We start from the raw sequence: 25,931 nt of genomic DNA, 5'->3' as shown, positions 1-25,931 counted from the left end.
CGAAAAAAAAATTGAAAAAATAAAGACGAGCCACCCTATTATTTTCTATTTAAAATATTTTAACCACATATTTTTGAGTCGTCTTGGATGATCGTGTAAATTACGATCCACAACTTCCACTACATATGTCAAACGCGCGACTGAAAACGTCAACTTCGAGGATGTCGTGTGTTTTATGCTAGCATTTTATGCTGCATATTAATCCCACTAGTGGAAGCGGGACGGCAAGCTGGGGTGCGAACGGGAGAACTCATATTTTTTCGACATCCATCATTCAACATACATCAGCGAAACAAACTTTCGGGTGAATTTATTGTAGTGAAAAATCGGTAAAAAATACCTGCGAATCCGGAATTACGGTGCGACATCTTACGCTGGAAGTTGCCGTCCTCGAGGGGAACGTGTTTTTGCGCTTGAATTCGAGCCTGCAGTTATATAATTTCGATTCTCCTGTGCCCGTAAAAAAGCGAAAAAAAGAAAGGTTCGGGTGGTGGGTCTTGGATGCAGCAGGAGGACAGTGTCTAATCCAGTGGAAGCAGAGTGACAAACATCGATACGGGGATTCGAAGTGCTGCGTTACTGAATGGGATTTTACCGCCAGCAATCAGCTTCCGACAGGGTAGGCATACACAGCAACGACAGCTCCACGGGTTGTGCAAGGATTTGAGGCTGCTTCTTGCTTTCGGTAAGTTTGTGCCTTTGTGGGAACGGAAAGGGGGAAATTTTGTTATGTCTGTCATACAATGACCTATCTGTAGTAATGTGGGGGCTGGCTGCTAATCTCAAACTGAAAAAATCGATATTCCGAAAGCATTAGTTTAGAATGAATACAATTATTAAGAGATGTTGAACAATTCTATAAAAAGGAAATATACCTATATTCTAACATACTAGAAGGGACACTTCTCCTATATAGTGGACCTGTGTACTCAAGGCCAAGCTTATAAATATTTAGCACTTTTATGTTTCTTGCGGATTATTTGAACCTCTCAGGAAAGGAAGGGATTGCCGTGTGCAGCTTTCACGGTAACAGAATTCACTATTTTATTCACAAAAAGTGAGTAAATTGCATTTCCATCGCCAGCTGTATAATATTCTTGATCATACCTATAGTGAAATACAGACTTGTTAAATGTCTGGGATTATTAAGTATTATTAGGTATTTACAAACATACATTTATTATTGTAGTTCTCTATGCCCAAGGCTCGCCAGATCACGCACCGCTTGCGTTCCGAGCCTTCTTGTACCAACCGGATCAGTAACGAACAACAAATTAGCAGGGTTGTTGTCCGGCATTCTTGTAACATGTCCTGCTCACAGTAGTATCCTTCCGGCTTTGGCCACCTTCTGGATGCTGGGTACGCCGTAGTGTGCAACGAGCTCAAGGTTCATTTTTCTCCGCCATACACCGTTTTCCGGCACTCCGCGTAAGATCGTCCTTAGCACGCGTCGCTCGAAAACTCCGAGTGCTTGCAGGTCCTACTCGAGCATGGTCCATGTCTCGTGCCCGTAGAGGATTACCGGTCTTATTAGCGTTTTGTACATGGTGCATTTTTTGCATGGGTGAATTTTTTTAGACCGCAGCTTCTTCTGAAACCCGTAGTAGGCCCGACTTCCGCTGATGATGTGCCTCCGAATTTCACGGCTCACGTTGTTGTCAGCCGCCAGTAAGGATCCGAGGTAGACGAATTCCTCCACCACCTCGAAAGTATCCCCGTCTATCGTAACATTACTACCCAGACGGATCCGGTCATGTTCGGTTCCGCCTACCAGCATGTTCTTTGTTTTTGAGGCATTCACCACCAGTCCGACCTTTGCTGCTTCGCGTTTCAGGCGGGTGTACAGCTCTGCCACCGTTTCAAATGTTCTGGCAATAACGTCCATGTCGTCCACAAAGCACACATATTGTCCGGATTTTGTGAAAATCGTTCCCCTGCTGTTCAGCCCGGCTCGTCGCATCACACCTTCCAGCGATGTTGAAGAGTAGGCATATGAGAGTCCATCACCTTGTCGCAGTCCCCGGTGAGATTCAAATGAACTGGAAACCCTTACGCAATTTTGAACACCGTCCATCGTTGCTTTAATCAATCTAGTCAGCTTCCCAGGAAAGCCATTTTCGTCCATGATTCTCCATAGCTCTGCGCGGTCAATACTGTCGTATGCCGCTTTGAAGTCGATGAACAGGTGATGCGTTGGGACCTGGTATTCACGGCATTTCTGGAGGATTTGCCGTACGGTAAAGATTTAGTACGTTGTCGACCGGCCGTCGATGAAACCGGCTTGATAACTTCCCACGAACTTATTCGTTTTAGGTGACAGACGACGAAAGATGATCTGGAATAGCACTTTGTAGGCAGCATTCATCGCCCTGAAGTTCTCACATTCCAAATGGTCGCCTTTCTTGTGAATGGGGCAGATTATCCCTTCCTCCCACTCCTCCGGTATCTGTTCGGTTTCCCAGATCCTGACTATCAGCCGATGCAGACAGGTGGCCAACTTTTCTGGGCCCATCTTGATGACTTCAGCTGCGATACCATCCTTACCAGCTGCTTTGTTGGTTTTGAGCTGGTGAATGGTATCCTTAACTTCCCTCAGCGTGGGAGTTAATTCATTCCCGTCGTCCTTTGCACTGGCGTCGTCGTTTCCTCCGTTGCCGTGGGCTCTCGTGCCTACGCTCTCCACGCCGTTCAGGTGCTGATCGAAGTGCTGCTTCCACCTTTCGATCACTTCACGTCCGTCCGTCAAGAGGCCTCCATCTTTATCCCTGCATATTTCGGCTCGCGACACGAAGCCGTTGCGGGATGCGTTGAGCTTCTGATAGAACTTCCGTGTTTCTTGGGAACGGCACAGCAGTTCCATTTCTTCACACTCCGCTTTTTCCAAGCGGCGCTTTTTCTCCCGAAAGAGGCGGGTCTGCTGTTTCCGCTTCTGTTTGTAACGTTCCACGTTCTGTCGAGTCCCTTGCTGCAGCATTACCGCCCTCGCTGCGTTCTTCTCCTCCAATTCCGTTCGTCGAACCATTCGTTCCGTCGATTTCGTTCCACGCACCCGATGGTGCTCTTGGCTGCGTCGTTTATGGCTGCTTTCACTGTACTCCAGCAGTCCTCTAGAGGGGCGAGCTCGCCCTCGTCTGTCAACGCGGCCTCTAGATTCTGCGCGTATGCTGAGGCGACATCCGGTTGTTTCAGTCGCTCTAGGTTGTACCGTGGCGGTCGCCGGTACCGTACATTGTTGATGACGGAGAGTTTTGGGCGCAGTTTGACCATCACCAGATAGTGGTCGGAGTCGATGTTGGCGCCACGATAGGTCCTGACGTCGATAATGTCGGAGAAGTGCCGTCCGTCAATCAGAACGTGGTCGATTTCAGATTCCGTCTGCTGTGGTGATCTCCAGGTGTAACGATAAGGGAGGCTGTGTTGGAAAAAGGTGCAACGTATGGCCATATTTTTGGAGGCGGCGAAATCAATGAGTCGTAGGCCGTTTTCGTGCGTTTGCTGTTGGGCGCTGAACTTACCAATCGTCGGTCTGAATTCTTTCTCCTGGCTTACCTGAGCGTTCAAATCTCTTATGATGATCTTGACGTCGTGGCTTGGGCAGCGATCGTACTCGCGTTCGAGCTGCGCGTTAAATGCCTCCTTGTCATCATCAGTGCTTCCGGAGTGTGGGCTGTGCACGTTTATTATGCTGAAGTTAAAGAATCGACCCTTGATCCTCAACCTGCACATTCTTTCGTCGATCGGCCACCAACCGGTCACGCGCCTCTGCATATCACCCATCACGATGAAAGCTGTTCCCAGCTCGCGTGTGTTGCCGCAGCTCTGGTAGACGGTATGATTACCTCTAAACGTTCGCACCATGGATCCTGTCCAACACACCTCCTTCAACGCTACGATGCCGAACCCGCGGTCCTTCAGTAAATCGGCGAGTATGCGGGTGCTCCCAATGAAGTTGAGAGATCGGCAGTTCCACGTACCGAGTTTCCAATCGCAAGACCTTTTTGTTCGCTGGGGTCGTTGCCGTTGGTCTCGGTTCGCATTATTCTGTTGCTGATTTTCCATTACAATGGTTTTTTACGGTTGGCTCGTAGGGCCTGACACCAACCCCCTACTTTCCGGAGGACCATAGTGCACAGTTGAGCTTAGAGTCCTTCCCTGGCACTCGGACGTAGATCAGCCGCCCCTAACATGGGGATCAGACGCTGTTGTGAGCCGCTCCTACGACCAAAGTTCCCACCGGGGTTGGTTACCCGATCTTCCCTAAGGTTGCTCATAGTTTCCGGCCGGTACCGCGTGGAGGTAGGGATAGGAGTTGCTGGGCAGAGGCTAGTGGATCACAATGGGATCTGAATTGCGCAGCATACCCAGCCTTCACCGTGCCCAGATTTTCCACTATAACGCGTAAATTCGACCGTAAACCCTCAAATATTTTTGCATATTTGGATTCCTTGTAAAATTTCCAATAAGTTTAATCTGTTAAACAGTTAGTTTTCATTAGAAAAGTATGTTAAAAATGGGAATGAGTAACGTGACGCTACAACGTTGTAACGTCACGCTACTAATTCCCATTTTTAACATACTTTTCTAATGAAAACTGTTTAACAGATTAAACTTATTGGAAATTTTACAAGAAATGCGAATATGCAAAAATATTGTACATATTGATTTATTTTAGACCGAAGTCGATATGTGAAATCAAATATCCCCAACAAAAGTTCGCCGAAGTAAAAACGTCGGCATTCTAATTGAAGTGTCGCTGACACAGGTAATTCTTATGCGTCGGTGAACCCCAAATTAGAATGCCGACGTCGAACTTCGCCGAAGTTTTGAGTTCCGAAGTTCCAACTTTCTCTCGCATGATCAATATTTGAGGGTTTACGGTCGAATTTACGAGTTATAGTGGATAATATGACAGAAAAGGCGTCAAAACGTTGTAACGTCACGGTAGAATGTGTCATGCAATGTTAGTATAGTAAGGATATCATTTTGCAGAAAATGTTGTTCAAGTTTTTTTTTTTCGGGAACGCTTTTTTTGGCATAGAAATAGTTGTTCAAAGTCGCAAGAGAGATAGGATTAAAACTTCATATATTTCTGGAAGCAAACACTTAGAATTAGAGAGTTAGAGTTAGACAAATTTATTTCGACTCGTTTGAAGACTTAACTTAAATTTCCAGAAAACTGTTGAAGTAAAATATAAGCATTTCAGTGTACGTCACGTTTTTCTGTTCAACGTTCATATTACAATGCCACAATCATGTTCATTTTATCTAAAGCATGACCATCAAGTCTGGTATTCGTCGACGAAGGACTCTTCAAGAGGTCTCAGTCTGATTTCCCCTCCTCCCAAATCTTTATAGTAATAATCTGGTAGATTGATTGATGTAGCTGCTCGTTTCCGTGCTTAAAAAGTTCAACCGGGAACTCGTCCTTCCTGGCAGCCTTGCTGTTTTCAGCCTCTTAAGGGTCTTCTTAACCTCATCCAGTGTTGTTAGTTCCACTGCTTGACTGTCATCCATTATGATTCACCACGCTACCATTTAACAAATCTTCGAAGTGCTCCTTCCACCTGGCTGCCCTAATTGTTTTGTCTATCAGCGAACTTCCTTCCAGGTCATATAGCGGGCACTGGCGTAGTCTTGTGCCGCGCACCCCATTGACAGTTGCATAAAACTTCCGCATATCGTTCCGGTTCATGCTTTCCTGCGCTTCAGCAATCACACTCTCTTTGTGCTGCCGTTGGGTTTTACATAACATACTCCAAAAATGTTCATTTTGAAAAACCGGGAAAAGTTGAAAAATCGTACCGGGAAAAAGACGGGAATTCCAAAACTGAAATTTAGTGGTCACCGGATTGGAGACCAAAGGTGGGACTCGCCTAAACCAAAAGTCAACTGGGTCTTCCAACGACACTACAAAATCGGTGAAAGTTCGGCTGGAGTCCTAAGTACCTTCAACCGTGTGAAAGCGACAACATTAGCCGCATATGATATAATCTATACCGATGGATCAAAGGCTAGTGATAGAGTTGGTGTTGGGGAAACGAGATTTTCATAAACGACTGCCAGACATGTGTTCAGTTTTCTCCGCTGAGGCTGCAACCATTCACCTAGCGGTCACAAATGCAACCGCAACTCATACAGCGATACTATCTGATTCCGCGTGTTCTCAAAGCCCTTGAAACGGGCCGAATAGGGTAGGACGGGGCAAGATGGCCACCCGGGGCAAGATGAGCACCCCTCTGTTTAACTACTTTTATGATGAATTTTGCCCAAACAAGTTCATAATCCGTTAGAATAATGTTTGTCCTGTTTGTAAACCTGATATAAGGTACTTCATAATGAACGAATTGAAAAATATCGTCAAATTAGTCAATAGTATGGATTTTTAGCATTTTCTTATAAGAAATCATCAGTATAAAATAAGGTTTTTATGTCAGAATCAAATTTTTACCATAATTCTTGTTATCAGCCAACATAACTAGCTTACTTCGAAGCATTTTAATTTATATTAGAAAATATTTTCTAAAAACTAACATTAAAATTCTCTGTGTTAAAATTTATTCAATTTTAGTTATTTACCTATAGTGGGGCAAGATGAGCACCCCTGAGGGGAATATAGAAAATATTTTGAAATTATTGGAATCCACTTAATAGTGCCGAACATAGGTTTCCGTAACCTCTGCAACTATTTGGTTGCGTAACTTTCTAAAAATAAGCAACTTAATAATCGTGTATTGTTTTTCGGGTCATTTTGTATAAAGTATTATAAAACCGCATTTTTTTTTTCAATGATCAAAAAAATTAATAATTTTAGTACGTGATACTATAGCTATAAACAAGGTTCACTATATCAATCACTGTATGGCCAATTTATAGTTAAAATATTGAGATTTTAATGAAGTGCTCTTCTTGCCCCGTAGGGGTGCTCGTCTTGCCCCGTAGCATGTTCGAACTGACCATAAAACATCTTTTTTGTTTAGTCAAATAAGGACTGTTCAATTTATAAAACGGACAACTTTCTTGTGCGATATCTTTTTTATTTTTCAATAAAACCATTATCAGTTTTTTGCATAACTTTCTATAGCTATTCTCAAATGTAGGAAAAATATAACATTGAGCAAAATGTTTTTTATTGTATAACTGAAGCGGTTATCGTAAAACATCAATGAAAATCCATTTCTCAAAATTTGTGATCAAGTTAGCATTCGAAGCAATCAAGATATCCCTGACTACGCCCCTGCCTTAGTTACTAGGTATTGTTATTTTTCCAAACACCTTACTTTGCAATAAACCTCAGTTGAAGACACACGCGTTTCAAACTGTTTCCGTTAATTCTCATCCCAACGGTATCCCATTCTAAGAGGTTATGGGCTCGACCAGTAAGGATTCGGTGCACGGCATTCCTCAATTCCACGGAGGTCCAGGGTTCCATAACTGGAGTTTTCGTGTGCGGATGTATCTGGACGCTATGGGAGTGGAGCATACCTTAACTGAAGATTTCCCGGAAGCGGCTGCGGAAAAAGCGAAGTTCGGCGAGGCGGACAAGAAGGCAAAGTCGATGCTGATTGGTTGATTGTCTGGAGATCGTTCGAGACAAACAGACAGCGAAACAGATGTGGCGAGCGCTGGAGAATTCATTTGCCAAGAAATCGCTAGCGACGCAGAACCTGGTACGGAAGCAACTCGGACGTTTGAAGATGAAGGAAGGAGAATCCATGCGGAACCATCTGGTATGTTTCGATGACCTGATCCGACAGCTACGGGTGGCAGGAGCGGAGCTAAAGGAACCGGATATGGTGGTGATGCTGTTCGGGACTCTTCCCGAGTCATATGACCCGTTAATAACTGCTCTGGAGAACCTCGGCGATGACGATTTGACGCTAGATGTAGTGAAGCAACGGCTTCTGGGCGAAGAAGTCAAGCAGCTCGACAGGCATCAAGATGGCACGAGTGAGAAGCCGAATGCGTTCGTTGAAGAAAAGGACAGGACTACCTTCAAGAAATTCAGCGGCAAGTGTCATAGGTGCGGCAAGAAAGGGCACATGAAGAAGGACTGCCGGCAGAAGAACCACAGTGAAGCAAATGCGGCTGCTGGATCGAAGAGCAAGGCGGTAAGTTTTATGGCCGGTCACGCAAGAGACTCTCGACGCCGTGATGGACGACTGGTTTTCAAATTGGATTCCGGGTCAAGCGACCATCTTGTGAACGATGCTGATGTTTTTTCGACGTTGAACAAGTTGTCAAGCCCCGTCATCATCAACGTGGCCAAAGACGGCGAGACTTTGGAAGCTCGGAAGAAAGGCGTCATCGAAGGAGTCAGCAACAGAGGTGTTCAAATGAAAATCAACGATGTGCTGTACATACCGGACTTGAGAGATAACCTGATGTCGGTCAAGAAACTGTCCAAAGCTGGAATCTCAGTGTTGTTTTGCGCAGAGTGTCTGAAAGCTCATGTATACATGAATGAGACAGTGTGCCATGCGCTGGGTTCAAATGCGTCTCAAGAAAATTTGTGAGATTTGAGATCATAGCATGCTCATGAAAAATCTAATGTACGTGCCTCAATGAGACGTCTCGTGAGACTCGTCTCATTGAGATGTTTGTTTGTCAAAACGAATTCGAACGAAGCGGTTCCGTTCCCCTCTTCATCCCATTGTTGACCGTTCTGGGGGCCAACTTATTGCTATCCTTACTGAAGATAAAATCACAACTGCTCGCTGGTATCCACCGCCGCCATCACCGCTCGCGCATAAGTGGATAAACTGGGGGCCAATTGGGGATCAAATAATAATCATATCTCACCTTCAGAAGCTATGTGAGGTACCACAACTCTGGCGCACTACACGTTCAACGTGTCTGTGTGGGTCATGTTGAAATTTACAATTTTACAACTCCTTGCCATAAAAACCTTACCTTGTTCGACATCGCTGGGGGTGGTGACTACTCCATCACTTGGGAAGAAGCCCCTGCCAGGATTATTCCTCTTACTTTCTTTCCCGTCGTAAAACAACTACCGACTGCATTCTATCTGCCCCGGCATACTTATGACCCAAACCCCTTCAGCCCCCGGAAAACATAAACGAAATCTCAGCTGAACATTATCTATAAATGTCATTCTAGTGCAGGGTTCGAGAGTGTTTCAAGTCGGTGTCAGGTAATAACGACACCTCTCTAACGTCAAATTTCGCGTGACAGTAAGCAGGCCAGTATAAATTCGTGCAGTAATCCATACCTAGAGCTTGTCTCATTGAGATGTCTCATTGAGACTCGCAATGCTAATGTGATGTGCACCAACATCGCGAGTCTCAAGCTCAAGGAATTTGCATGTGCGCATAGCCAACTTTTCTCAATCTCATAATGAGATTTGTGCGTACAGATACTCTGGTTTTGCGGAAATGAAGCTACGTTGAGGAAGGAGAACACGGTCATCGCTACAGCGTACTTAAAGGGAAGTCTGTATGAGCTGGAAGTCAAGTTTAACAAGTCATTTGCGAATGCATGCCAAGCGGAGGTGAATGATCTGTGGCATCGTCGGCTAGGACATATCAACCAGCAAACCCTCTCGAAACTCGTACAACAAAACATGGTGGAAGGTATCGGTACGAAGCCGGACAAGGTCGGATTTTACGAACCATGCGTGCAGGGCAAACAGTGCCGTGAACCCTTTGATGGGACTCGGCAGCGTGCGACTCGTGTCTTGGAGAGGATCCATTCGGATGTGTGCGGGCCAATCGATCCTCCGGCGTGGGATGGCTCTCGCTATTTCGTTTCGTTCATCGATGATTATAGCCATTTCTCGATGATATACCTGATGAAGAAGAAGTCTCAAGTTTTTGAACGATTCCGTGAATATGAAGCGATGGCGACAGCAGCATTCGGTGAGAATATTTCAAAACTTACGGTGGATCAAGGTACGGAGTATGGCTCGAACAATCAGAAAAACTGGTACAAAGCGAAAGGAATCCAGATTGAAGCGACGGTTGCGTATTCTCCGCAACAGAATGGAGTGGCAGAGAGGTTTAATCGTACGCTGATCGAAAAGGTTCGTGCAATGCTTCTGGATTCTCGGCTACCGAAAAGGATGTGGTGTGAGGCTGCGTTGACTGGCGTGTACCTGCTAAACCGGAGTCCGACGGCAGCTCTCTCGGTCAATTCAACACCAGCAGAGCTGTGGCTAGGAGTGAAGCCCAACCTGGAGAAACTACGGATCTTCGGATGCAGAGCCTTTGCGTGGATACCAGGTCAGCTACGGAAGAAGTTAGACGCCAAAAGTTTCGAAGTGGTAATGGTAGGCTACGCGCCGAATGGCTACCGGCTGTGGGATCGAAGACGACAAAAGATCATCGTGGCTCGTGACGTGAAGTTTGATGAAACCCGTTTTCCGTATGAAGTGGAGGCTGAACCATCAGAGCAATCGCCCTTGGTAGTCCGTTATTCCTACGAAAAAGAGGAGGATGAAGAAGTCGTTCCGCAAGAACATCAAGAGCCTGAGATGATAGAGGAAGATGGCCAAGCGGAACAGTCCGACGAAACTGACGATGACGAGACGGAAGCATCGGCGCTCCCTTCGCACACAGAACACCACGAGTCCGAGGGACAAACGTTGGTGAGGCGCAGCGATCGGGAGCGCACTTTACCGGGTAAGTTACTCGATTATTTTGTTGGTTACGGAGCAACTTCTGGTGTGCCATTATCCTCAGATGTACCCGAAACATTTGGCCAAATTGCCCGTCGAGATGACCGAGATGAATGGATGCGCGCTGTAGCAAGTGAGCTGGAGTCGCTGAAGAAAAATGACGTCTGGCAGCTGACGACCTGTCCTAGGGAGGTGAAACCGCTCAAATCCAAATGGGTGTTTCGGATAAAGGAGGATGAAAACGGCAGACCGGTTCGCTACAAAGCTCGACTTGTGGCGAAAGGATACCTCCAAAAGCAAGGACAGGACTATGAAGAGACCTACGCTCCGGTGGCTAGGCTGGCTACGATCAGGACCGTTTTGGCAGTCGGTGTACATCGGCGATACTATTTCCATCAGATGGATGTCCGTACAGCGTTTCTTCACGGCCGTTTAAAGGAAACAATCTACATGGAGGTCCCGGATGGCGTACCTGCGAAGCCCGGTCAAGTCTGTCGATTGCTGAAATCTTTGTACGGCCTAAAGCAGTCACCTAGATGTTGGAATGACCGATTCAATGACGCACTTCTCAAGATGGGTTTCAAAAGATCAAGACACGATTATTGCCTGTATACAAAGCTGGACGATGGAGATGAACTTATCCTGATTCTGTACGTAGATGACCTTTTAGTGGCCGGCCGCAATCTGAAATCGATCATGGAGTTGAAGAAACGTTTAGCGTCGATGTTCGAGATGTCGGACTGTGGAGAATTGAGACACTTTTTGGGAATGAAGATTTTCTACAACCGCGAAGAAGGAAAACTGCAGTTATCTCAAGATGCCAGTATTGAGAAGCTGATGAGTCGTTTTGGAATGTCCGACTGCAACCCAGTTCGAACCCCGATGGAGAGAGGCCTGATGCTAAATCGAGAAGGAGACGAAGTAAAGCAACCGTACCGAGAGTTGCTTGGGTCGCTTATGTATGTGATGCTGAGCGTTCGACCGGACATTTGCTATCCTGTCGGTTATCTCGGACGATTCCAACAACAACCGTCTAATGAGCATTGGCAAGCCCTGAAACGAATAGTCCGTTACTTACAAGGCACGAAGAATCTGATGTTGCAGTTCAAGCGCGACTCTACAAGTCATTCCTTGGTGGGGTACGTTGACGCAGACTGGGCATCGGACACTGAGGACAGGAAATCAATAAGCGGATACCTATTTCAAGTTTTTGGATGTACGGTAACCTGGTGCAGTAAGAAGCAGACCACAGTGGCAACTTCGTCTAGCGAGGCGGAGTACGTGGCACTCAGCGCAGCAGTTGCCGAATGCCTATGGCTACTAGGAATTCTTGAAGACCTGCATGAACCTGCCAAACCCGTCACTATATATGAGGACAACAGAAGTTGTATTCACATGGCGAAGAATCTGGAGACCAAGGTAAGTAAAAGGAAGGTAATCCAATATGTCAGATTCCACCATCCGCCATATTGGAAAACCTAACGACAGCTGGCAAGTTTGTATTCAATTTTTTTCACTAGTGAGATGACAAACAAAAACTTTCAGCCCTAGCAACGTAGCAACCCCACAGAAACCATGCACGCTTAACTTCCTCAGCACTAAAATCGGACAAACTCCATGACACTCATCGAGTGTTTCCTACTTACACGGATTGCAAATTAGCTCGTACACCCACTCAAGCAAATATTTTGCAATATTTTCGGCAAAGCAATCTCTTTTGGTTAAGAAATCACCATTGTATTAATAATTAACAAAAATGCGGGGGCACGAGCAAATTTTAAACCTGGGGGAATATTACTCATTTTATGAGTGCCATGGAAATATGTCGACATTGGTTATCCGTGTTGAGAATGTTGTTGCCGATGCGGCGCAGCAACGCTTCTGTAGCGTTCTGCAGCATAAACAAACTGGCCGGCTGTCACCTCCATCCCCCCGCAGTGTGCCGCACTCCCCGAATCCACTTACTGCTCATACGCTAACACCTTCCTTATAAACATCTTGCTGGAGACGAAGCGCACAAAACATATTGACGTCAAGCATCATTTTGTGCGTGATAACGTAGCTTCCGGGACTTTGAAGATTGAACCAATCCCAACACAGGACCAACCTGCAGACATCTTTACAAAGGCCCTGGATTACAACCGATTCAAGACGCTAAGAATGAAAATTGGATTATCAGATTGAGAGGGGGTGTGATCAAGTTAGCATTCGAAGCAATCAAGATATCCCTGACTACGCCCCTGCCTTAGTTACTAGGTATTGTTATTTTTCCAAACACCTTACTTTGCAATAAACCTCAGTTGAAGACACACGCGTTTCAAACTGTTTCCGTTAATTCTCATCCCAACGGTATCCCATTCTAAGAAAATTCGACATAACTTCCCACATACTTAACATGAAAATTTTCATGAAGTTTTTAATTTATTGGAATCTTATACTATCCTACTGAAGGTAAAGCTCAATAGTTGGTCAATAGTAATGCACCAAGCAGTCTCCAGCTTGATATAGTGAGTTGCCTTGTTTTCATAGAAATTATTAAAAAATGTTCATTTAAGTCCTGTGTTGCAATAGCATCACGGACTCGGCTAAAAATTTGTCCAGAGTAGTAGAATATTGCTCTCTGAATGATACAAAAGAAAAAATTACTTTTAATTGCATTTTTCATCAAAAATTTAATCCATAAAGATGATCATATTAAAAAATTCATACTTTTTGCTCCATTGATGCAGATTTTCGACTCTAGCGAATCTTGTTATTATTTATTTTCAACAAAGTTGGTCCTATGTTATTGTACACCTTATTTAATAATAATCGGATACAAATTTTTTATTTCCCACATCATTGTTATGCAAAATTTGCATTAGGTTGCATTGTTATTTGGAAGAACCTTCAAAGAATGAAACTGTTTTGATTACTGTGTCTGTAATGGCGCACAGTAACCAAACCAGTGATGCTATTAAGAAGCAGTTTTCTGCATTTAAAACCACATCATTCCCACTTTCGACTGGATGCATAAAAAAAATGATTATTTAATATTTTCATGCCCTTTTTGCTTTACAATTGAATTATATTCAAAAAATCGAATCTCACTTGAGACCAAGATGTTTATAAGGAAGGTGTTAGCGTATGAGCAGTAAGTGGATGCGGGGAGTGCGGCACACTGCGGGGGGATGGAGGTGACAGCCGGCCAGTCCAGCACGGAGGAAGTTAGGCGTTCGACACTGTTAGGCATTTGTTAGTTATGTTGCTCATCGAAAATTGCTGGAGAGCATAAATCATAACCCCGAATTTATGCTGAATGTTCGATTTTTTCGCGCATCATTGTCAGTTGAGCAAATGGCAGTGGAAAAAAACTTTGTTAGTTGCGGCAGCTTGAAAATCGCGTTCGTCGATCGAGAAAATGAAATAAAAAATTCGCGTCTCAATTAGTTTAAACCCGTAGGAACCATTCCAGTCGTTCCGTCGTCCAACCCGTTAGTGTCTCGTCGCTGCTGCTGGCCAATAAGTCTTGTTCGTTCTCGTCGTATTGTCGCCGGAACCAGTCATCACCAAAACAGTTCCGTTCCGTCCGAGTTTGGCCTCATCGTGTCGGTGAGTCACTTGATTTTAATTCAATTTCAAAGCCAAGGGCTGAAGGTCTCTTACATAGAGCCAAATCAATCAATCAATTTCAATCAATTTTAATTTAATTTTAATTTAATTTTAATTTAATTTTAATTTAATTTCAATTTAATTTTAATTTAATTTTAATTTAATTTTAATTTAATTTTAATTTAATTTTAATTTAATTTTAATTTAATTTTAATTTAATTTTAATTTAATTTTAATTTAATTTTAATTTAATTTTAATTTAATTTTAATTTAATTTTAATTTAATTTTAATTTAATTTTAATTTAATTTTAATTTAATTTTAATTTAATTTTAATTTAATTTTAATTTAATTTTAATTTAATTTTAATTTAATTTTAATTTAATTTTAATTTAATTTTAATTTAATTTTAATTTAATTTTAATTTAATTTTAATTTAATTTTATTTTAATTTTAATTTAATTTTAATTTAATTTTAATTTAATTTTAATTTAATTTTAATTTAATTTTAATTTAATTTTAATTTAATTTTAATTTAATTTTAATTTAATTTTAATTTAATTTTAATTTAATTTTAATTTAATTTTAATTTAATTTTAATTTAATTTTAATTTAATTTTAATTTAATTTTAATTTAATTTTAATTTAATTTTAATTTAATTTTAATTTAATTTTAATTTAATTTTAATTTAATTTTAATTTAATTTTAATTTAATTTTAATTTAATTTTAATTTAATTTTAATTTAATTTTAATTTAATTTTAATTTAATTTTAATTTAATTTTAATTTAATTTTAATTTAATTTTAATTTAATTTTAATTTAATTTTAATTTAATTTTAATTTAATTTTAATTTAATTTTAATTTAATTTTAATTTAATTTTAATTTAATTTTAATTTAATTTTAATTTAATTTTAATTTAATTTTAATTTAATTTTAATTTAATTTTAATTTAATTTTAATTTAATTTTAATTTAATTTTAATTTAATTTTAATTTAATTTTAATTTAATTTTAATTTAATTTTAATTTAATTTTAATTTAATTTTAATTTAATTTTAATTTAATTTTAATTTAATTTTAATTTAATTTTAATTTAATTTTAATTTAATTTTAATTTAATTTTAATTTAATTTTAATTTAATTTTAATTTAATTTTAATTTAATTTTAATTTAATTTTAATTTAATTTTAATTTAATTTTAATTTAATTTTAATTTAATTTTAATTTAATTTTAATTTAATTTTAATTTAATTTTAATTTAATTTTAATTTAATTTTAATTTAATTTTAATTTAATTTTAATTTAATTTTAATTTAATTTTAATTTAATTTTAATTTAATTTTAATTTAATTTTAATTTAATTTTAATTTAATTTTAATTTAATTTTAATTTAATTTTAATTTAATTTTAATTTTAATTTAATTTTAATTTAATTTTAATTTAATTTTAATTTAATTTTAATTTAATTTTAATTTAATTTTAATTTAATTTTAATTTAATTTTAATTTAATTTTAATTTAATTTTAATTTAATTTTAATTTAATTTTAATTTAATTTTAATTTAATTTTAATTTAATTTTAATTTAATTTTAATTTAATTTTAATTTAATTTTAATTTAATTTTAATTTAATTTTAATTTAATTTTAATTTAATTTTAATTTAATTTTAATTTAATTTTAATTTAATTTTAATTTAATTTTAATTTAATTTTAATTTAATTTTAATTTAATTTTAATTTAATTTTAATTTAATTTTAATTTAATTTTAATTTAATTTTAATTTAATTTTAATTTAATTTTAATTTAATTTTAATTTCCCTCCCCTGGATATTCGATCTTGACGCGATGGGAGGGCTTAACCCATAAGCACTTTAGCGCCAGTTCATTCTCCACCGCTTGGACTTTGAGCTAGATATATCTAGTTTACGAGTTGAGCGCAAGTGAAGGAATCGCCGTAAGTGCTAATGGGAACCAAAGGAGTATCCGTCGTGCATTTATCACAAGTCAAAAACAAATTATAATTCAGCTTGCATAGACCTAATCTTTGCATTCTTTGAATTTTCTCAAATTTAACAATAATTGTTAAATTTAACGTAACGCAAGAGTGGGTAGAGGAGGTCTCTGCGTTACACTCATCATTCGTTAGTACACAGGACAGGGGACGCTAGGATAAGTTGACTTACAGCCTTACAGATTAGATTCATTACAATTAGAAAATTATGGACTGATAAGATAGAGATAAAACTGTTGATTATAGGAGTTTATATTTGTATTTCTTTTTTTCATAGGTTTTGTGAATTTTTAAAAGTTGACAAATAATCATTATCATTTTTATTTTTGACAAAAATCAGTTGACTGAACTTTTTGTTTTTATATCTTAGACGGTATTATTTCACTGATCAAAAAAAAGCAGGAATTTAGTTAGGACTTAGGACGGTTGACATTGTAAAGGGTTACGATGGATATAATATTACTTTGGACTGAGATGATCACAGATATGCAGAAGACGACTAGCGAAATTAGAAACACAATTTGATACATTATTGACTATATTTTGACAAATAGGGTTTGACAAATTTCTTTACAATATCGAATGGAAGCTCAAAAAGTGTTATCTAACACTAATATGAGAGTTATTTGGGGATGATGCTGGTGTTGTCAATGACTAACATCGGTTATTGACACTATTGGTAATCAGCTTGAAATAATTTTCAGAATGTATTATAAAATAACTGAGGATATTATCTGATTATTGTTTGGGGAAGCTGTCAGAAAAAACTAGTTGCCCATATCGGCTAAAAACGCTAGATCTGGTAGCTGTCTTCGAATAATTTTCAGAAATATCAAAGAAATCTTTAAAAATTAGCTACGACACATTTTTTTCTTTTTGCTCTTTGTATATTTCTTAAGAATAGTACTCTGAAGGCGTTAACATAGACATAGACACCCTTTTTTATCTCTGAATGTTGTCCAGTGAACTCGGAGATTTTCGATTATTGAAATATTGTTCAATTATCAAATCATCTTTGGAGCTTCCATTCGATCAAAACACTAGTGCGATGGGAAAAGTTAAAAACAGTATTTTTAAAAAACTACTACGACCCAATGCTAATTACTACACACTTTGCTCAAGTTGACGACATCGTCTAGTCCATCGTGAGTATTAGTCCTAGTAGGGGGAAAGTTGGGAAAGGGTCCAGGCTTTGCTATCAGCTGTCCTGCAGCTCCACCTGGTCACTCTTCAAAAAAAAAAAAAAAAAAAAAAAAAAAAAATTTTAATTTAATTTTAATTTAATTTTAATTTAATTTTAATTTAATTTTAATTTAATTTTAATTTAATTTTAATTTAATTTTAATTTAATTTTAATTTAATTTTAATTTCCCTGGCCAAGTTCGCAGGGGTTGACGGTATTAAAGTGAAGGAGTTTCATTTTGATTATTGTAATGTAGTGTTCTTTAGTGAAACATATCACCTTTTTAACACTTTAATGCGCCTCCAACGGTTCATCAAGAACCGGCTGCTGCAGATGGAGTATGGCTGATCATATGCATCAGACATGCTCGATAAACATGGAGGATCCGCCGGGGCTCAGTAGAGTCTATTCCCAAGCTATAGTTCCAAGTCAGTTGGATTTGAGAAGGTTTTGATGATCGTTACAAATCCTAATAAAAGTATTATAGGATTTGTGACAGGTTTTGGAACCTTTTACAGCCAGCTGACTTCAAAATGTTGTTTGGGCTCTATTTCCCACGCTTCTCGGTTGATTTTGATTAGTAATTTATTATTTTTAATGTCATAGTCGCTTTTTCGAATTTTTACAATGTTGTACATATTTTCTTTAAACAAAGCAATTAAAATCGACCGAAGAATTAATGGGAAGGAGATTTGCAGCACTTAATTGTGCTGATAGATTCGAAGCTAACGTGCGAACACTTGAACGCATTGTTGACGTCAATGCGTTCGACGTGACATTTTGGACAAAAACCGACTGCTTTTTATTAACCGTTATGTGTCCGACAAACTTTTTGCTTTTTTCTACACCGTGTATTTTAAATGGATGATGGGTACCCGGGTACCCTGTCGGCCACATAAGGGTTAACTGAACAACGTTACTTGTGTATGACTAGGTTGACATTTCTAGGCTACGCTTGAGAAAATGACATGGTTTATCTAGGTAAGACCGATAGGCCAATTGAACGAATTTGAATATTTTTCATAGTATTTATAGGGGGAAGAATACATAATAGTTAACAAGCAATCTTTATTATTTTAAAATTTGGCTGACCAACTTGGCGTATTTTTGTTTATCTTAGATGGTATTATGACACCAACAGAAAAAATATCAGAAGGTTAGTTACATGTTTCGGTGGGTTTTGAACCAATGACAATTTGAGGACACAAGAGATGAACACAGAAAAATAGAAAAGGATTAGCGAAATCAAGAAAACGATTTGACACAGGATCGACTATATTTTAACATACGGGGTTCGACTGATTCGATGAAATAAAAAACAAACATACGGCAACTGACTTAACGAGGAGGAAAACATATTGAACCTTACCACAAAACCAAACAAGAAGACAAATACAAACCGTGTGACCATTACACTACATAGGCAATTTCTGACTGACTGACCAATTGAAAACTTTCCAATCTTCTACCGTAACTTTCTGAGACAGTTTGCAACAGTGTCTTAATGAATGTCATTTTCTGCGTACGTCTGGCAAACTGCATCTGAAAGATTACGTACTCTTTTCGTATCTCCAGGTCTAATGTAGAGGTTTCAACTCTATTCAGAGTGCAACTAGAAACCTAGCAAAAAAAATATGTTTTTTTTCCGCGCGAGAAAATGGCGGACGCGATCGATTATGCTGCGATGCTCACCACTTACAGACACAGGAACAACACAATACTAAACACTAAACACCCGCGTATCTATTGTTTTTGCTCCCGCGCGAGACAGTGGCGAACGCGATCGATAATGCTGCGATACTCATCAAATACAGGAGCAATGCATGCACAGCATCGAATAACACAATACTCTTGATTAGCTTTTCAACACGGTCCGGCATACAAAAACACATAGTGAAAACGGCAATAATGGGAAACTTTCATTAAAACTATTTTTGCTCAACGCAGGCCAAAACAGTGTCGACTTGGGCCACGATATGCCTACGTACTTCTGTGTGTTGAAACAAAAATAGAGGCTCATAGAAGCAAACGTTGGGAAAGGGTGCGGTGTAGAACATCAGCACAGTGTGCTACCACCGTAATCACTATGAAAAAAAAAAAAAAAAAAAAAAAAAAAAAAATTAATTTAATTTTAATTTAATTTTAATTTAATTTTAATTTAATTTTAATTTAATTTTAATTTAATTTTAATTTAATTTTAATTTAATTTTAATTTAATTTTAATTAAAAAAATCAAAAAAATTAAAATTAAAATTAAAATTAAAATTAAAATTAAAATTAAAATTAAAATTAAAATTAAAATTAAAAATAAAATTAAAATTAAAATTAAAATTAAAATTAAAATTAAAATTAAAATTAAAATTAAAATTAAAATTAAAATTAAAATTAAAATTAAAATTAAAATTAAAATTAAAATGAAAATTAAAATTAAAATTAAAATTAAAATTAAAATTAAAATTAAAATTAAAATTAAAATTAAAATTAAAATTAAAATTAAAATTAAAATTAAAATTAAAATTAAAATTAAAATTAAAATTAAAATTAAAATTAAAATCAAAATTAAAATTAAAATTAAAATTAAAATTAAAATTAAAATTAAAATTAAAATTAAAATTAAAATTAAAATTAAAATTAAAATTAAAATTAAAATGAAATTAAAATTAAAATTAAAATTAAAATTAAAATTAAAATTGAAATGAAAATTAAAATTAAAATTATAATTAAAACGGGCTCCGAGTTTTTTTTTATCAAACATGTTTCGTCCAGCTTTCATTCGAGGCAAGAGTACGGTTGTAGTAGTGAACGTCGACAAAAGTTCACTACTACAATCACACTTCTTGCTCGAATGACAGCTGGAATGAAAACAAGCAGCATAAAATCTATGCCTAACATTTGTCTAACAGCCCATAGTAAAACATGTCTAACGTTAGTCTAATGTTAGACTAACAACATGTTTCGAATTTGCAACATGTCTAACAAAAGTGTGTCATATCTGTCTAATTTTAGACTAACATTAGCCAAAAGTGAGACAAAAAGTTAGCCTAACATGCTGGCCAGTTAGTCTCACATTAGGCTAATGTTAGGCTAACCCTCCGTACTGGGATGTTTATGCTGCAGAACGCTACAGAAGCGTTGCTGCGCCGCATCGGCAACAACATTCTCAACACGGATAACCAATGTCGACATATTTCCATGGCACTCATAAAATGAGTAATATTCCCCCAGGTTTAAAATTTGCTCGTGCCCCCGCATTTTTGTTAATTATTAATACAATGGTGATTTCTTAACCAAAAGAGATTGCTTTGCCGAAAATATTGCAAAATATTTGCTTGAGTGGGTGTACGAGCTAATTTGCAATCCGTGTAAGTAGGAAACCACAGACAAACAGACGTAACACTTCAATCATTTTTCAAATTAAATCATAGTCACGTAAACATGTTCGCCCAATGCTAAAAGGACTGAGTTTGGCCGACCATCAACTAGGTGGCGGTAGTGGGCAAACGTCAAACTCAAGCAAAAACGATGCGAGCGCCACGGGTGGTCAGTTGGCCAACTACCAAATATTTAAATAGACCGTTAAATCGGTGTACGATGCAAAATATCAGAGTGTTACGTCTGTTTGTCTGTGAGGAAACACTCGATGAGTGTCATGGAGTTTGTCCGATTTTAGTGCTGAGGAAGTTAACCCTCTAATACCCAATCCCGCCTTTAGACGGGGTATAGTTTGAGCATTTTTGTAATTTTTGTTTCGTGGAAAATCAATTTTTTTATATTTTTGGCTGTTATTCAGGACTGTTCTGTATATCTCAAAATGGTTTTTGGTGTATTTTAAAGCGTATTTACATTTTTATAAAATCATTGAAAAATTGATGTTTTAGTCACCTTTTAGAAGTCATTGTTTATTTTGTATTGAATCGCTACAATTAACATATTTTAATTTTTTCCCAAATCATTCTATCCATGTTTAATAGTTTAATGGAATCGAATACACTCTAACATTATTTTCCTTAAAGTTACACGGAAAATAAAATTTTCTGGGAAAAAAAATTCAAATAATAATATTTCAACAATAATCATAAAATCTCAAAATGTTTTCATCTCAAAAATTCCGTTCCCCAAATTGGCTTCCAGAAAAAATATAAAAGTGTGGGGATGTTCAAAAATAAAAATTAGAAAAATCAAAAACTGAAATTCATGAAATCGAGAATTAAAAAGAATCATCTTCTAAAACATGTTTAAATCGATTTTAGATGACGAAAAATGGTATTTAGACCAAAATCAAAAATTTGGGTATTAGAGGGTTAAGCGTGCATGGTTTCTGTGGGGTTGCTACGTTGCTAGGGCTGAAAGTTTTTGTTTGTCATCTCACTAGTGAAAAAAATTGAATACAAACTTGCCAGCTGTCGTTAGGTTTTCCAATATGGCGGATGGTGGAATCTGACATATTGGATTACCTTCCTTTTACTTACCTTGCTTGAGACTTTGATAACTCAAAACTTAATTTTCCAATTGAGTTTAAATTTTGTCAGAATGTTTATTACTCATGCTGCTGCAGCATGGCACATACTTTTCTGATATTAAAAACGATATACCATATGTGAACAGTGACTTTATATATATTTTCAAATTTTCAGCAATCGAAAAATTCACCTCATTTAACACCTGGCGATTTTCTATAAAATGAAACTATTTTTATTCGATTCAAAAATGATTACTATAATGAAAGATGATGTACTGAACAACGAAGCAAGGGTGGTTAAATTTGAACAACGCGTCTTCTTTTTATACCCTTGTAAAGTTGTCCGTTTTATAAATTGAACAGTCCTTAAATCATCCTTATTGTGAATTTTGAACCCTCCCATGTTTATGGGTGATAAAAAACATGATATAGAAAACTATTGAGAGGTAGTTTGAAAAATTGCGTTAATTTTCAATAAACTCAACGTGATCCTTAGGGTGCTCATCTTGCCCCGTCCTACCCTACGCCACGATGAGCTTGACGTCGATAATGTGGGGGAAGTGACGTCCATCGATTTACAATTCCGTTTGCTGTGTTGTAACGATAAGAAAGGTGCTACGGATGGGCTACTCATTTTGTTGGAGGCGCCGAAATCCATCGTATAGGCCGTTTTCGTTCATCAGCCTCATTTTACTACTACAACACACTTACTTATAACCAATTACTGTTGTTTTTTTTTTTGTTTTGTAGATTCATCGATAATATTTTCACCAAAACGGCCACTATAGCTAAGAAGCATCTTTGAAAACGTGCGCTTGCTTTACACAATCCAATCATGGACAACGACGGCCTGTCAAACGAGCAAACAGAGAAGGTACTCCAGTTCCAGGACATCACGGGCCTGGACGACATCAACGTGTGTCGAGACATTCTGATCCGCCACCAGTGGGACTTGGAGGTGGCATTCCAGGAGCACTTGAATATCCGCGAAGGACGCCCATCTGCCTACGCCACCGAATCCCGAGCGCCACAGGTCGTCAACGATCGCTTTCTGCAGCATGTGTTCGCGGCCCAGCGAGGGCCCAGCGTTCCGGTGCCGTCCGGAATCGGTGGCATGATCGGCTTCGTGGTCAACTATGTGTTCAACTTTTGCTACAGCACGCTGTCGTCGATAGTGACCGCATTTCTCAGCTTATTCAAAGATCGAGAACGAAGTAAGTGTGGGCGTTTGTCCGGGGGGTCATTCCAAGCTACATCGATACAATACATCCAAGCTATGTATTGCCACGAGTCGCTTCGCATATCCCGTACATTCGTATTTCTACCAAATTCGTTTTACAGAACCTACAGCATTATGATTCTTGTTGACATACACACAATATATCTCTAGAATCAATCCTGGGGGTGTTACAGCTAAAGCGTAGTTAGCTCCGTAGATTACTCTTTTTGTTAATGGTGTTGATGTCCAAGGATAGATGTACCTTATGAAAGAGTTTGATGCTGTGGAATGACTTCAACATGGTTGGCAAACATGTATACCATTTCTAATAATGTGTCTATATTTGCAGTTGTAACCGATCCCCTAGGAGATGTTTTAAACTTTATTCAAAATTATAACGAAAAGTTCCCGGAACACCCGGTGTTTTATCAGGGCACATATGCTCAAGCATTGAACGATGCCAAGCGGGAGCTCAAATTCCTTCTAGTCTACGTGCATTCCGAGTCAAAAACGGAAACGACCAGTTTCTGCAGGGACACCCTGGCCAATCCTCAGGTAATCGAGTACGTCAACCGACGGATGCTGTTCTGGGCATGCGACGTATCTTCCCCGGAGGGATACCGTGTTTCGCATTCCATCAATGCCCGGACGTATCCGGTGCTGGTCATAATTGCCCTTAGGGCGAACAAAATGGTCATAATGGGCCGCATGGAGGGTTACTGCAGTGCCGAGGAATTGATACGACGCCTGGAAACCGTAGTGAACGACAATGAAGTTTGGCTCAACCAGGCCCGACAGGATCGACTGGAACGTGATCTCACGCAGACCCTGCGGCAACAGCAGGACGAAGCATACCAAATGTCCCTGCGAGCGGACCAGGAGAAGCAACGTCGGAAACGGGAGGAACGCGAGGAAGCATTACGCGCCCAGCAAGCGATCGAAGCCGAACAGATGGCCGAGCAGCAACGTTTGGAAAACATCGAGAGGCTCAAGCTGGAACTGGCCTCCCAAGTGCCTTCCGAGCCGGAATCTGGCGCACCCGGTACAATCAGCATAGTTTTCAAACTTCCCAGTGGCCTGCGATTAGAGCGGAGATTCCATGCGTCCAATACCCTCAAGGTAAGCGGAGTTTGCGTTAGGTAAAAATAAAAATCTACTTTACTGTTTCCACAGGACGTTCACAATTATATATTCTGCCATCCGGATGCGCCGGATTCGTTCGAGGTCACTACCAATTTCCCAAAGCGAGTGCTACAGTGCGAGGTTGATAATACCGTGGTAACTCTTGTCGATGCGGGATTGAAAAATCGGGAAGTGCTATTCGTAGCAGACTTGGACGCATAGAGGTAAAGATAGAGCACCGATCTGGCCAACATCGGTTAACAACTAATCGAGAGCATATAATAGTCCTATAAGCAAAGCAAACACTAAGTTGTTAGGATTGCGAAAAGAATTGATGATCATGAGACTGCATGTGTGTATGTGTGTCGAAGAACGATTGTGTGAAAAGCGGAAACGCCGGTTGGAATGCAATCAGGAAATGGTTACGCGAATGCGCGCAGAGTATCCTATTTACTGCACACATTCATTTGCTTTGGAATGTGTCTTCTCTCTGTTCGTTAATGTAATGAAAGAAATTTACAATTGGATAATCATTTTCATAGATACACAATACAACCATTGGGCACTAAACTCACGAAATTCGTATTTTAAAACTACAAGATAATGTAAAATGAGTAATTTGTTTTGATTCTTTACTTAAACCACAACTAGTTGGATATAATTCGCAGGATAACACAATTTTTCTCCGCTGTAAAATGATACAAACTTGAAAGTCAAACATTTCCCCTCAACAGGAAACATTTTTTTTCAATAATGGTTTTATAATACAGCCGTACGTTTACTTAATAAGAATCGTACCCATTGTGGATGATACAACAAAAAGCATTAATCGTTTCGTTATTTTTTTTGAATAGAATCCTTATTTTCTGCCGTGAATCGCAAGTCAGTCCCATCTGCATTTTGGGCAAAAATGAGTTAATGACCGTTTTCGAGCTTTCTTCGGATGATCTTTCAGCTGCGTACAAAAAAATATATAGTTTGTTCAGTAAAATTGAAAAACAACACCAAGTCAGATTGTCCCATGATGAAATGTAATCGCAAGTCAGTCCCATTACAAACTTGTGCGCCCTCCGGTACAAAACCTAACACTATTTTAGCCAGTTTTATATTTTTCACTGTTACGTATTCACGTTTGAAACAATATGTGAAAGTTTCATGATGATCGCAAAAGTTTTCAATTCATGGCGATTTTTTAGAGTTTCGCATGGAAATCGAATTTGAAAACTTCAGAGGCCATTTTCTCAATGCCTACTTTTTACATATGGGACTGACTTGCGATTCACGGCAGTTTTCTCGTAACTTATTTAAAGTCGAAATAAAAGTGATTTATCTTAAAACTACTACCTCGTCTTTTTCTGCTTCGAACGTGTATGCCATGATCATATGGAACCTGGATGAACAGCCGGAGTTCGATTTTTAGGAATTCCGGTCAATTTGTTTGCTTCGCGGATGACTTACCACATAGCTGAATAGGGTAACGGTTGAATTTTGGACCCCTAGAGGACATTAGTTTGAATTTAAGTCAAAATCAAACAGATTCAGAGGGTATTTACACATAATGATGATGTTAATATATTCGTAAAAGCCTCCACTGTGCGTTGAAAATACTAAAAAGGTCATTTCTGGCTGAAAATTTGATGAAAATAACTGATTTTTGAAGCATCAGTTTTCACTGTTTTGGACACCCCAATATATTTTGGACCCTCTTCAG

General features: G+C 38.5%; 1 protein-coding gene across 1 annotated transcript; it reads left to right on the top strand.

Moving 5' to 3' along the window:
- Positions 1-200: 200 nt before the first annotated feature.
- Positions 201-25,082, top strand: LOC109425141 (FAS-associated factor 2). The gene is made up of 4 exons (XM_029868941.2): positions 201-685; positions 22,630-23,093; positions 23,448-24,217; positions 24,272-25,082. Exons 2-4 carry the CDS (start codon positions 22,715-22,717, stop codon positions 24,440-24,442), a joined length of 1,320 nt encoding a protein of 439 aa, XP_029724801.1. The 5' UTR covers positions 201-685; positions 22,630-22,714; the 3' UTR covers positions 24,443-25,082.
- Positions 25,083-25,931: the final 849 nt, after the last annotated feature.

Source organism: Aedes albopictus, chromosome 2 (assembly GCF_035046485.1).
Source record: "Aedes albopictus strain Foshan chromosome 2, AalbF5, whole genome shotgun sequence".
NCBI classification, from domain to species: domain Eukaryota; kingdom Metazoa; phylum Arthropoda; class Insecta; order Diptera; family Culicidae; genus Aedes; species Aedes albopictus.
The sequence above is the reverse complement of the archived record's forward strand: the minus strand, read 5'-3'. Positions and strand labels throughout refer to the sequence as shown.